The 14,956-nt window shown below is 37.8% G+C and overlaps 1 protein-coding gene across 2 annotated transcripts; it reads left to right on the forward strand.

Moving 5' to 3' along the window:
- Window positions 1-1,660: 1,660 nt before the first annotated feature.
- PDZD9 (PDZ domain containing 9) lies at window positions 1,661-14,385 on the forward strand. Of its 2 annotated transcripts, XM_043976518.1 has the most exons (4): window positions 1,661-1,890; window positions 4,244-4,420; window positions 11,648-11,843; window positions 13,139-14,385. In XM_043976518.1, the coding sequence occupies exons 1-4, from the start codon at window positions 1,821-1,823 to the stop codon at window positions 13,515-13,517; spliced, it is 822 nt and encodes a 273-aa protein (XP_043832453.1). In that variant the 5' UTR covers window positions 1,661-1,820; the 3' UTR covers window positions 13,518-14,385. The 2 variants fall into 2 exon arrangements, with proteins under 2 accessions (XP_043832453.1, XP_043832454.1); XM_043976519.1 differs by lacking the exon at window positions 4,244-4,420.
- The last annotated feature ends 571 nt before the right edge of the window (window positions 14,386-14,956 follow it).

A 14,956-nucleotide genomic window follows, 5' to 3' on the forward strand; every position in this document is an offset into this window, starting at 1 on the left:
TTCCCACCCCCAGCTTCCTGCATCTCTACTAATTTTAGATACATTGCTTTTGTTTGTGTAAAAACTTTTAAATTTTATATAATCAGAATCATCCATTTTACCTTCTATGAACCTCTCTATCTTTTGTTTGGTCATGAAGTCTTCAGCCAGATAGATTGTTGTCTGTTAATATCTTGCAACTTTGTGCTTGTTCTGATTGTCTTCTTAATGCTGCAGAGATACAAGAAATTCATCCTTCCAAGCTGTGTTTATTGTTTTGCATAGAAAGGAAAATGAAGTAACATCTTTGGGAGCTCAGAGTTGACTGAAGAAATCATGTTGTATTAACATATGGATTGATTTAAAGAGATTTAAAGATGTAATTAAACCAAGGAATGAACATTTTAAATGGTATATGTAAAAATATAAATATGTTTAATGAACATTTAATAGTTTAATGGGTAGTGCAATGAAAACCTAGATGGGATTTAAAATTTTTAATATTACAAAAAACCCAAAAAACCATGGAAGGTAAAGATGGTATCATTAAGGAATTCCACTATACTTAAGCTGGTTTGTTTTTGGTTATTAACACTGGTTACTATTAACATTTCAAAAATCATATTTCCTTTCCTTCATTCTTGTTTGGTTAATTTTTGTATCTGGCTAGAGAATTTTGTTTCTTATGTGCTAATGATACAAATCTAAGATTTCTTTTTCTAGAATTTGGGGAGAAAGTTTAACCTTATTCTAATAAAACTCTTTGTTGAAGTAGGTTTTGCCTTTATTGTTTTTAGATTATGTAAAAAGCTTTCAGTGGAAGAGGGAAGTTTTAGATGCCAGTCCTAAAATTATTTCATCCCATATTTTGTACCGTAATTCTTCTTGTCTTTAAAGAAGCACCTCATTATTTGAGGAATTGTTTTGAAGTTTAAAGAGTTAATTTTTGTAAAGTGGTGAGCTCAGTAAGATGGCTTTTGGTGATAAAAACTTGCTTAGTTTCTAAAAGGACCCTTTATTGAAGGATTCCTATTCTTCGGGGGAATTTAGTAGCCATCTTTTGGCAGGATTGTAGCATCAGTAAACCTTCCTTAAGCAGATGGGATCTCCTCAGGAAGATCCCACAGCTTTCCCCAGGAGACTACTGCAGTGCAAGGAGGAGTTCTCTGTGTCTGGTCAGAATTTTTCTTCCAATAATTGAAGTCCATTTATTTTTGCTTCATTCTCAGAGAAATTCGTTATCATTTCCCCAGCAAAATCCTTCATATCATTTCCCCTTCCAAAACAACAAGGAGCATTTACTAAGTGTTTACTCTGTGGAAGGCACTGTGCTAAACCCTGGGCATACCAAGAAACGTAAAAAAAATATGATCCCTGACCATTTAAGTGTTCAGGTCGGGGCATCTTACCTACCTCCTCTTATCCTTTTAACATGTTGCACTTCCTTCCCAAGCTTCCTTCCCACTCCTCAAGGGAGTTCCCCAGCAAGCTCCTGGCCTCGGTTGCTCTCTTCTACCCTGGCCAGTATTTAGGGAATGCCAGTGCGGCTGCGCAGCGCCCCCTTGTGGCCTTGCGCGGATATTCAGGGCTGGCTCCTGGAGTGCAAGCATCGCCTCAGTTGCGCCCTCACGGAGCATGCTCCGTGGCCACCGCCTCCGACGGGATCCCGTGGTGTTCCAAACTGTTGCTGGGAGTTGGAAGGGGGGCCCGGTCTCCCTCGGGGGATGGGGGGGGCTTGGCTGTACGATCTCTCCGGAGAGGAGTAGCCGCTGTCTCTAGGGTGGAGCTTGTAAGCCATCTCTCCCCAACCTTCCCCCTTCCCCTCCCCCGTCTCCCCAGCCATGGACCCCCTTCCCGAGGCTGCGGGCCCCCGGCGCAGGGCCTTGGAGGAAGACCGCTTTCCTCTTGATGGTAAGGCAGGCGATAGGAGCATAGCCCTCCAGCCGGTGGCCCACGAGCTCAACCCCTAGGTTTTCTGGATAAAGAAACTGAAGCACCGAGGTTGAATGACTTGCCCAAGGTGATCTAGCCGGTAGGAGTCAGAAGCTGTATTTGAACCCAGGTCCTCCTGACTCCAACGTCCGGCGCGCTGGGCCCTACACTGTGTGGCCTCCACGCTGTGGCCTTAGCCCTGCGGGGAAGCGAAGGGAAGCAAATGCCGCATTGGCGCAGCTTCTGCCCTCGGGGCTTCGTGTAAGGTCACCTCGGAAAGGGGCTTACTTTTCTTTCAGAGGACTTGAGTCCTTTGCCCATTAAGTAGCTTTGTGGCCTTGGGAGAGTCATTTCCTCTGTACTTTACATAAAAGAAAAAACAACAGCCGAGGAGTTTCAAGAAACATTTGTTACTGAAGGCCGGGCTACAAAGAAGGTGAAGTGGTGCCTGCCCTCGAGGAGCTCACATTCTAATAGGAGGGGCAACATGCAAATAAGCTACATACAAAATATCTACTGGGTAACTTGCAAGTAGCCTCATAGGGAAGGCATTAGCATCAAAAGGGATCCCACTAGAAGTGGGTAGATTAAAAGATCTCAGCCCCTTCCAAGTCTCTGTTTCTATAAAATAGGAGTAATATATTGTCCTCGGAAAAGAAACACCTTCCCTCTCTCAGTTCTTTTAGCCAGGAGTTTTGATAGGTATGATGACATCATTTAATTTAATATGACAACATTGTTAAATAAGTGCTCATACCCATTTTATAGATGAAGAAACTGAGGTTCACATATTATTTCTTTTGTTTTGGGTGCTGTTGTTTTTTTTTCTGTTTTGAGGTTTTGCATCACTGCTCTGATTCTTTCTCTTGTAACAGGATTAATGCAGAAATAGGATTAATGTTATTATGTGTATATATATGTGTGTGTATATATATATCTATATGTATATGTATAGAGATATATAGATATAACCTATATCAGATTACCTGCTGTCTAGGGGAGGGGGGGAGGGAGGGGAGGGAGGGAGAAAAATCTGAAATTGTAAAGCATGTATAAACAAAAGTTGAGAACTATCTTTACATGTAACGGAAAAAATAAAATATCTCATAAAAAAAAAAAGAAACTGAGGTTCAGAGAGGTTAAGTCCTTGTCCAGGCGAGGGTCACACAGCTAATACTAAAATGCTGTCTTTTGGGGAACGCAGTGGATAGAGCACCAGCCCTGGATTCAGGAGGACCTGAGGTCAGACCTCAGGTCAGACTCTAGCTGTGTGACCCTGGGTAAGTCACATTAAGTGACTTAAGGTTAACTTTGTTGCCCTGCAAAAACAAACAAACCCAAAATGCTGTCTTCTTGACACCAAGTGCAGTGTTTTTATACACTATGCCACACTTTCTCTAAGATCATGTCTTCAGAGTCTAGAGCAATATACAATTTAAGATGTATTATTATTATTAATCAACAAGCTTTTAATTTCACTTCTGCAGAAAAGCTGCTAAATTGTGGTAAAATATTAAATAATGGATTTCACAGTTGTGTATTTCTTGAGCTTGATGGAAGGACTTTTACCACCCTTCCTTTCCTCTGCCCTCTTTGGTGACCATTTGCTGAGAGGTAAATTTTTTTTATTTTTTATTTTTTTTTTGCACAGGGCAGTGGGGGTTAAGTGACTTGCCCAGGGTCACACAGCTAGTAAGTGTCAAGTGTGTGAGACTGCATATGAACTCAGGTACTTCTGACTTCAGGGCTGGTGCTTTATCCACTGAGCTACCTAGCTGCCCCTGTTTGCTTAGAGATTTATGGAAAACATAGTAATTAGTCATAGTGAATTGCTGGTTAGGCTAAGTATTTACTTGAAGAGACTGAGACCCTTCCGAAACTTTGATGGTGAAAGTAAAATTAGATAAATGAAGGGGTATAAATATACTAACCATAATAAACAAATTGTTTTTCCAGCTTTTTGGAAGAGGTTGCCAGATCACATTTGAGCATTTCATACCCCTAAGTGGCATGTTAGGGAAGTGGAAGCTGGAGAAAGTCTTTAAAGTCTTTAATTTTTTACTTCTAAAATAAGAATATATATGGAATCAGAGAAGGGTCTAAAAATTGCAATTTATGTCACTTATTTAAAAGATTGTTTATGAAATATTGGAAAGAGAATTACCCATGACCTAAAAACAATTACTGTCAAAAGCATTTCCTTGGGAAAGTACTTAATGGATTGAACTTTTTTTGAAAAAATAAATTTTTAATCCTTAAAATGTCTATTATGAAATTTATTTCCATAGAAAATAGATGTTAGACTATTTTAGACTATTCTTTTTGTTTAAAGGGGAGTTTCCACCTCTAATGAACCCTTCCCAGCACACCTTGAGCACAACAATAAAGACTTCTCTTAAAATGAGAACCCAAGGATTGGGACTAATTATCTTCCAACATGGACCCTATCTCCAGATATTCAACCTTGTGGAGAAAGGAACAGCTGCCAAGGATGGAAGACTAAAGCCAGGTGATCAATTAGACACCTAGGTCTTATAGATTAATACAGATTAATTTATGTAGATTATATAGATTAATTTATAGATTAACTTCTTTAATCTACCTAGAATTTACAGTTATTCCATTCCAGACAGCTGTACTGGCTGTCAAGATGTCCATCTTGATAAGTGAAACTCTTTCTCGCTTGGTTCAACTTTGCTCTTTGTCCTGATTGGTCTGATTGGTTTTCTATGTGGGTAAAGGTTTCCTCTTTAGAAGAGGAAATAAATATTTTTAATTAAATCCAGCAAGTATTTATTGAATGCCTATTGTGGAAGCTAGGAATGAAATGTAACACTGCCTCTGCCTTTAAAAAAAATAAAATCTTACTGGTGAGATAACATTTATACAGCTACATAAATTAGAAATAGTACAAAACAGTAAATTATCAAATGCCAAATTGCAGATAATCAAGTAGCGTAATATATGGGTATTGACTAATAACTGATGAGTGATTAGTCATTCAATCCAAAGATATTTATTGAGTTCTTACTATATGACAGACAGTGTGCTAAGTTCTGGGGATACAGAGTAAGGAGACAACATCTAAATAACTAGGTATATACAGAGTTGATGAGAAGTAATTTCAGAGGGGAAAGTTGTAGCAGCTGGGGTCTGCTCCTGAAGAAGATTTGAGCTGAGGCTTGAAGGAAGTAAGAATAGCTTAAACAGGCAGAAGTGAAGGGGTAGAGCATTCCATTGGTAGGGAGAAACAGTGCAAAGGCTGGGAGATGGGAGTGCTGTGTTAGCTATTGTGGGGGGGGGCATAGAATGTATGGAGGGGACTGAAAGGTAGGAAGGGGTCAGGGTATGTATGATTTGTATTATGAGCTTTAAATGCCAAGCAGAGGAGTTTAGATTTGACCCTAAAGGTAATAGGGAGTCACTAGAGTTTATCGTTTGGGGGGGGGGGAGAAGGGAAGGATGCCATGGTCAGATCTGTGCTTTCCAAAAATCCCTTTGACATCCTTCACTTTGAGTGAAGGTTGGATTGGAATGGGGAAACATAAGGCAGGGAGACCAGTTAGAAAGCCATTGCAGGGGGCAGGTAGGTGGTGCAGTGGATAAAGCACTGGCTTTGGATTCAGGAGGACCTGAGTTCAAATGTGACCTTGGGCAAGTCACTTAACCCTCATAGCCCTGCAAAAAAAAAAAAAAGAAGAAGGAAGAAGAAGGAAGAAGGAAGAAGAAGAAGAAGAAGAAGAAGAAGAAGAAGAAGAGGAGGAGGAGGAGGAAGAGAGATTTAGCAATAGATTCAGTCTGTGGTGAGGGACAATGAGAAGTTGAGGATGACACACTTATGTTTGAGTCTAGGAGACTGGAAGGATGATACCTCCTTCAAAAAAAATGATGAAGTTGGGAAGAGAGATGGGTTTGGGGGAAAGATAAATTTTTTTTTTTGACATGCTAAATTCGAGATGCCTCCATGACATCCACTTTGAGATTTCCCAAGGCAGTTGGTGATAAGGGATTAGAGGTTAGGAAAGAGGTTAGATATGGGAATCATCTGCATAGAGATTCAGCTAGCTAACTGCTGAGAGCACAAAGAGAAAACTGACACAGCCTCTGCCCTTGAGTACCTTACTTACATTCCACTTGGGGATGTAGCTGGTACACAGATAAGTAAACATGATATACATACAAGATAAATGTGTTTGAGGGTACTGGTAAACACAACTGGGCAAAATCAGGAAAGGCCTTTTATAGGAAAAAGCACCTGAGTTGGGCCTTGAAGGGGGAGGGATTTCCAAGAAGTTGAGGTTGGGAAGAACATTTGTCATGGATGACAGCCTGTGGCACAAAGACAAGACGTGGAATGTTATTTACAGGCAAAGGTTACCTGGCATATTTATCTAAAATAATGTTTAATTAGTTTGGAAAAATTGGCTGGAACCATAATCTGAAAGACTTTAAATGCTAAACAGCAGTTTGTATTCTAGTCATTAGGGACTCAAGAAGCTTGAGGAAAATGACATGGTGGAATCTCTGCTTTAGTAGTATCAACTTAGCAACTGTTTGGGAAAGATATTGAAGAGAGAGCTTGGATTCAGGGAGATAAGTTAGCATTCTGTTGCAATTGTCTAGTGGAGAGGTACTGAACTGGGGTGGTCATGGTTTGAATAGAGAACTGATTTAAAAGATGTTATAGAGTTAGAATCAACAAGTCTTAGCAGTGTGACATATAAGAAGTTCAAGAGACAGTTTCTGGGTAATTAATAATTTTATTAATCATCACTAGCAGATAATAAATAAAAGGGGTCAGTGGCACTCTCGACTGCCAAAGAGTCATCATGGTGGCTTTTTGATGCTTATATGCCCTTGAAAGAGTGGGCTTTTTTTTTTTTTTGTGGGGCAATGGGGGTTAAGTGACTTGCCCAGGGTCACACAGCTAGTAAGTGTTAAGTGTCTGAGGCTGGATTTGAACTCAGGTACTCCTGAATCCAGGGCCATCGCTTTAACCACTGCACCATCTAGCTGCCCCCATGAGTGGGCTTTCTTGATGAGTGGCAATCAACTCTGATCGGTTAAACAATTAATAAGAAGAATGAATGTTATAATGAGAGATGGACCTATCCTATTGAAGTGCTAGGGGGATGTGGCTGTGTTCATTCAGATCTGTCTAACTAGAACATAGTTGGTCAGATTTCACCCATATTAGATTTTCTTTGTAAGGTTTTTCTAGTAGGGCAGGGCAACAATTCCACCTAGATAAGATGGTCTAGGTGTGGTAAATTTGGGGGCAAGGTCAGAGATTTCCTTGAAAGCCTACATTTTGAATGAAGGAATAAGAAAAAGGAAAAAACCCTGTGTCTTTGCAATAGTTGGTTATTTAATATAAGAGAGAAATAATCATTTCTCTCAGCAACACATGCCCCAAAGAGGATTTTGTTATGATACGAGAGGTAATAGAAATCCCTTGAGCTTTTTGAGCAGGAGAGTAACATGGTCAGAGTTGTGTTTTAGGAATATCACTTTAATGCTGTGTGGAGGATGGAATGGAGGGAGAGCTCTGAGATGGCAAAACACCTGTGCCCAGGCCGAGAGAGGTTAGAGGAAGGGGCTGGAGGCTGGAGGCCGGAGGCCAGATGGAATGATGCCCAAGTCTGGAGCCTGGGAGAGGGGAGATCAGGTAGCTGAAATTTTAGGGAAAGGCTTATCCAAGGAGGTAGGCAGAACTTGAGCCAAGTTTTGAAGGCTGTATTGTATAGGAAGAGAAAGGGAAGGGCCTTCCAGGAGAAAGAAAGAATATAAACAAAGAGTAAAGACTATGCACAAAGGCTAAGGAGAGGTTCTTGGTTAACTTAGGGGTCTGTGATTTAAAAAACAAACTTTTTTGACAACTATATTTCAGCATTATTGATTTCCTTTGTAATTCATTGTATTTTTATGCAGTTACCAGACTGCCAAAGGGATCCATGACACAACAAAAGGTTAATAGCCTCTGTTAGGATGGTGTGTATAGGCAACTGACGTGATTGGAATAGACTCTTCAAAGTTCATAAAAGGAGAGGTTAGAATTAGATTATGGAAGGGATTCCTTGTCATTGTGAGTTAAGACTTTGTCTTCTAAGCAAGGCGGAACAATTTCAGATTCTTTTTTTTTTTTTTTTTTGGTGAGGCAGTTGGGGTTAAGTGACTTGCCCAGGGTCACACAGCTAGTAAGTGTCAAGCATCTGAGGCTGGATTTGAACTCAGGTCCTCCTGATTCCAGGGCCAGTGCTCTATCCACTGCACCACCTAGCTGCCCCCCAGTTTCAGATTCTTTAGCAGAAGAGTGGTATACTAAAAGTGGTGACTTAAGAAGAGTGAAAGCATTAGAAACAGATGGTCCTGGTGAATGAAGTAAAAAACTCCAGTTTCTTAGTTCACTTGTAATCTGAAATTTCCCAGTTGTAGGCAAGTTTTTCTGTAAAAAGATAGTATCCTAGAAACTGAACAAATGAAAACAAAAATACAGAACTGATAATTTTGTAAATAAGCCCAGCTTACTTTATTAAGATAATTTCCAAATGGATTTATTAAAGGAGAAGGGAACCAAGCTTTGGGCTGTGTGTACAAAGCTAGGGAGCTGAATCTAATTGGTAATTTAGGCTAGTCTGCAGTGCTCTTGTTCTCCTGAAGCAATCTGAAAATTTTGGTGCTAAAATTGAGCACCCAAATGGGATGGTGTTAATGTAAAATGGAAACCAAGAACAGTTGATAGCATTGGTACAGTTTTAGGGGGTACCCAGTCATTGGTTTCATAGAATTTAAAGTTATCCATGAAAAAGGAAATTCAGGAGCTCAAACCTCTTTTTATAATAAGCCAGTTGCATTATTCTTAGCCAGTGGGTTTTGAAGTGCATCTGTAATTTATCTTTTTCATTCTCAGTCCCAATAAACCAGTTCTAAGATGTTCTCAGCACCTGGCACAATATTTTGGTTCTCAAAAAATGTTGTTGAGTTTCTAGATGATATGCCTAGCTTTTGGTCCAAAGCTTTCAAAATGTATGATTTCTTAGCACCAGAAACGCGTTTCTTATTTCTGAGCATTTAATTTTTTATAGTTATGGTTCATTGTCATTGGTTTTGATTAATTACTGTTAATTGGGGTTAATTTACTGCAAGAAATTCTTGTTAATTATTTCTCACCTTTAGAACATAAGTACTATTAAGCTTTAAAACTAAACTTTGACCAAAGTTTTAATTAATTAAAATGCTTGGAGAGTATAAGTTGCCAACTGTTGTTCTTTTGAAATAACAGGTGTATTACTTTAATTCTTTGGTGGATCTGTTATCTCCTCTGTTTGTAGGCACTTCTGCTAACTCTTGTTCATTTCCTTCTGTAAATACTCCAGTGGAGGTATTCCTAAAGTGTTGGGAACCTTCCTTTGGATCTGTTGACATTTCATAGGTACCAAAGCAGTACCCACTTATTCCCTAGCTTACTCTTGACTCTCATTAAATAATCAGGCATACATTTCTTGAATGGTATCTTCTGGGTATACAATTCTTTGTTAGACACTGCTGTTCATTTATGTCCATCATGGATCTCTTCATTGCTATAAGTGACCCACATTTTTGATTCCTCTGGTTGTGGTATCAATTTGCAGCCACAGAGTATCACTAGTGGGATTTTCTTTCAGTAAAGAACTTGGCATCATTGAAAGCAATGTACAGTTCCCCAGATGCAATCTTGTGTTACTATACAGAACAAAAATAAAATCTCTGCCCTTTGGAAGTGGCATGGCTTTCTATAAGGTTGATGTTACAAATGTTTCCTATAGTCCATTAAAACAGAAATTTGTATGATGAATATTAAATTGGTGTTTATGAAGGGCAGTGTTCAGTGTTTTCTTCCGCCTTAATTACATCTGTATACCATACAGATTCATACCTAGTAATCCAGGGAACTAAGTTGCTTATTTTCTACTTTCTAAATAAAATTGCAATTTTTACAAACAGTGTCCTGGCCATGACTTTAACTTACAAATTTCCTATTTAGTGTGGCAGGTAGAATCTTAATTCTTCTAAATTACACTTCAAAGGATGAAGAGTATTATTATTATTATTTTATTATTTTTAAGTGAGGCAATTGAGGTTAAGTGACTTGCCCAGGGTCACACAGCTAGTAAGTGTCAAGTGTCTGAGGCTGGATTTGAACTCAGGTCCTCCTGAATCCAGGGCTGGTGCTCTATCCACTGTGCCACCTAGCTGCCCCAGTATATATTATTTTTTAAAGTAATTAGTCTGTAGCTAATATCTTTCCCAACTGAGAAAAACAAAAGAAAACCAAAACCCTTGTAACAAATATGAAAAATCAAGCAAAACAGATTCCATGAGATTACTTCTGACTTTATAAGAATGATATGATCAGGGGGCAGCTAGGTGGTACAGTGGATAGAGCACCGGCCCTGGATTCAGGAGGACCTGAGTTCAAATTCGGCCCCAGACACTTAAAACTAGCTATGTGACCCTGGTCAAGTCACTTAACCCCAATTGCCTCACCAAAAAAAAAAAAAAAGAATGATAGGATCAGAAAACAATATAATTTCTAGGTAGGCAAACTATACCATAGGCAATTTGTTTATCATTTAATGTAAATGGACCACCCTTACTTGTCTCAATATTTAATTTGAAACTATAATTTTAAGAGTTCTGAGTAGCAATTAAAATAGTAGAATATATTTACCTTTATTACATCTCTGACCTAGGAAACATTTCAAGTATATCACAAACATTGTTATTAAGAAACCTTATCCCTTTATTCATGACTTTGAGATGTGTTAAGACTGGTCTTGGTTTGATATAATGACCTCTTTTTTTTTTTTTTTTTTTAGTGAGGCAATTGGGGTTAAGTGACTTGCCCAGGGTCACACAGCTAGTAAGTGTTAAGTGTCTGAGGTCGGATTTGAACTCAGGTACTCCTGACTCCAGGGCCGGTGCTCTATCCACTGCGCCACCTAGCTGCCCCTAGTATACATTTCTTAAGTACTTGCTGTGTGCTTGGCATATGCCAGGCACTAAGGATACAAAGGCAAAATTAAAGTCCCTCAAGGAGCTTACATTCTGTCAGGGGAAAGAACATACACATATTTGTAATTATTTACAAACTATATACAGCATTACTTTGCTGGGGAAGTATCAGAAGCTGAGAGATCAGGAAAAGCCTCATGGAAGAAGAGAGGAAGGAGAAAGAGGAGGAGGAGGAAGAGAAGAGAGGAGAGAGGGAGGAGTGAGAAGAAAAGGTCATTCAAATATTTTTAAAATGCACAGAATAGAACAGAAAGCCAAGAAAGAAATAATAGGACAGCTCTGAATGAAATATGTTCAACCTATATATTTAAAAAGAAAAGCTGTACACAAAAGATTTACAGTTTCACATACAATCCTTTTTCTGCACTACTGTGTGTAGGGAAATGTCCATATTACTTGTTTAAGTTCAGAATAAAAATATATTTGAAAAGATTATGAATAACTTTGAAAGCAGTTTCAGTTGAGTAACAAGGTCAAACCCGATTGCCAAGGGTTGAGAAATGATATGAAAAATGAAGGCAATGAGAGTACAGTACAGCTATTTCTAGGAGTTTGGCTATGAAATGGAAAAAAAAAGATATAGGAAAATAACTAGAGGTAATGGTAGGTTTACGAATTGATTTGGAATGCTTTAAACTGTTAACTAAATTGCTAATTTTTTTGAATTCTTTTTTTTTTCCAGGTGATGTTCTGATTTCAATTGGCCATTCAAATGTGTTAGGATATACACTTCGAGAGTTTTTACAGCTTTTGCACCATATCCCCATAGGTGCGATACTCCAAATCAGAGTTTACCGAGATTTTATTGATATACCACCAGAATGGCAAAACATAGATGATTTAATCCCCGAGACTAAACCTGCAGTGGTAATAGATCAGTAAGTGTGTGTGTTTTTTAACCTTTTCTATTTTGGTATAAATTTATTATATGATGAAAAACATTTATGTAGATAAAATGTGATCCATATTTAAAGCTAGAGTGGATTAGATAGGTAGAAAAGATATTGGTGATGAGTAGGATTTACTGAGTTTTGAGACACATTTCTAAAATTATTTTTCTGGTATACAAAATTATGTGATAGGAAAATGCATTTTCCCTACAACAACAGATTTATTCAAGTACTTCCCTAATTTCACTAATCAAAGAACCTTCCTAATTTTTCTAGTTATTCCTATTTTATATTACTGTTATATCTAGCAGTCACATATAACTCATACTTTATTGTGCTTATGGGACACTTTTCACACCAAACCTATTTGATAGTATATCTTCTTCCTTTTGCAGGTAAGGGAACTGAGGGTCAGGAGGATTAAGTCTGTAGTCACACTGCTAATTTTGGAGCTGGGATATGAACCCAGGTCTGATTTTGTGCTTTCCCCACATCATGCTGCTTATCTATAAGGCTAGTGACAAGTACACATTTTATTAAGAATGAGAAATGACCCTAGGTGGCAACACTGGAGTTCACTTTTCACAAATACCTGTTTACGGGTGGTAGCAGGACTACATGTGGGTAGGGCTAGATAATGTTAGGAGAGGTACAAATGTCATTCAAATGAAGGGAAAAGCAATAAAGTTACAAAAAAGTTGTTGTAGATCCTTAGGGGGAAAAAAGATGTAATTAAGTGAGCAGTAAGAGGATCCTTAGATGGAAAGTGAGGAAAGAATCACAAAGCAATATATAGAAACACAACTGAATGTCAGTTCCATAAAGTAGTAGATATGAAAAGCGATGGCTTTGTATCATTACTACAAATAGAACTCAGTACCATTTTGAAGGTACTTAGAACCACTTCATTTGAACCCCCATTACATACAGTTGCTTTGTGATATCTCACTTTTACTCGGTCTCTAGATAGCAATCAGAGGCCAGAAATGTAGTAGCTGTTGTGGATTCCATAGTCATGTGTAGGAACTGAAATGGATGCAGTAAGAACAATAAAACATTGACCTTTAGTTGCTATTATCACTTATAGCAATAGCTTGGGTTTGATTTTAATATAACTTTTACAGATAGTGCCAAATATTTTGAAGTTGAGGAATGGAAAAGATCAAAGGTTACATAAAAATTTTAAAGGGAGGTTAATTCAGATTGTAGGACAATTCACTTAAGAATTCTAAAAATACTGTAAATCTTAAGATTTATTTCATTACTTGTTCTTTCCATTTTAGCACATCAAAGAAATATGAGCAGGAAGAAGATACATCTTCCTCTAGTAGTGAGGATGATGAAGATATAGACTTAGATAAACGATTTAAGTACTATAAGTCTCCACAATCATTTAGGCGTCATTCTGCAAGGAAGCTGTCATCAATCTCCACAGAATGGCATGGATATAAAAAAAAGAACCATATATTTACTGTAGGAGAAGACATTGGCTGTGATGTTATGATTCATAAAGATTCTGATGAGCAGAATACGGACATTCCAAAAGACTTTAGAGCACCTTCCCCATATTGGGCAATGGTAAAACAAGACAGTGACATTTCTACTTCTTCCTCTTCTACATCAGATGCTTTTTGGCTTGAAGAATGTGCCCACATTCAATAGGAAAAGGACCAATATTTATATTAGTTGATCTAATTCAGGATCAGATATTTAATTTTCCATACCACTAAAGTAGTAAATGTTTAACTTAATGTTAGCACATCACCATATACAGATTTATTTTACAAAAGGATGCATTCCTCTCAGTTCAATGTGTAGAAATAGTTGTAATCCAAAAGCCTTCATGGATCTTTTTAGGTGATATCAAAACAATCATAACTAGCTCTGCAACTCCTATTCTCAAAAGAGCAACACAATTCAGAACACTTATAGGTATTTTGATCCCTTTCTGGAGAAAATGAATCACTGTATACGAATATGATGCTGTGGCATTTTAGTTGCAGAATATGAAGTATGAGGAAGTCAAAACATTAATCTTCACTTCTTAAGGTAAAAGGAAGACTGGCTCAGGTCAGTATATACTGACAAATACAAAACATAAATTTACTTAGAAATAGTTATTACTTTTAAATGGGTTATTTTAGATTGTGTGATCTACTGTATGTAAGCGTTGGTTTATAGATTACTACTTCAGAGACCTGGTGAAGGGAAAGCTGAAGATGAACTATAATCTAAATAGTTTAGAAAACAATTCTTTGATTTACATTCCATTTGTGCAATTTTTCTTAAATGTACCTACCATGGAAGGAGAAATCCAGTGATGTAATTGTACCTAAATAACTACTACTCTATGAATTAAATCATCATTGATAATTCTTACAGTTCTGCAATGTTGAATTGATGGTATCCAGTTAGCCCTACCAAATTTCTAACAACCTTTGCAAAATTTTTTTTTATTTTTTATTTTTATCAGTTACCTCCCTCTCCCCCTCATTTTTTTTTTTTAGTGAGGCAATTGGGGTTAAGTGACTTGCCCAGGGTCACACAGCTAGTAAGTGTTAAGCCTCTGAGGCCAGATTTGAACTCAGGTCCTCCTGACTCCAGGGCTGGTGCTCTATCCACTATGCCACCTAGCTGCCTCTCTCTCCCCCTCATTAAATCCTGCCTTTTGAGATAGGAAAAAAATAGTAATCCTATCTGACAACAAATTCATTATTCTGAGCCATGTAGTCCTTCATCTTCTTGCCATGGTGGTGATGAGGGATTTTTTCATTATCTCTTTTCTGGAAGCTTCATTGATATTTTAGTAACTCTAGTTTGACTGTATATTGTTTTCTCATTCTGCTTTTTCATGTTCCATTTCTGATTTTCTCATTTGTTATTTTTTACTGAACAATTATATTCCATAGTTTTTCAACAATTCCCTAACATCAACTGTGTTTCCAGTTCTTTGGTACCACAGAAGACCTTTGTTTCTGTGATTATTGGCTTTGGGGTTTATTCACTTCTTACATAATTCTAAATTGAAAGTCAACTACTGAATTACTTTACAGCTCCATTAAGTGTATTAGATTGTATCTATTTTCTCTTCTGTCTTTACA

Source organism: Dromiciops gliroides, chromosome 1 (assembly GCF_019393635.1).
Source record: "Dromiciops gliroides isolate mDroGli1 chromosome 1, mDroGli1.pri, whole genome shotgun sequence".
NCBI classification, from domain to species: domain Eukaryota; kingdom Metazoa; phylum Chordata; class Mammalia; order Microbiotheria; family Microbiotheriidae; genus Dromiciops; species Dromiciops gliroides.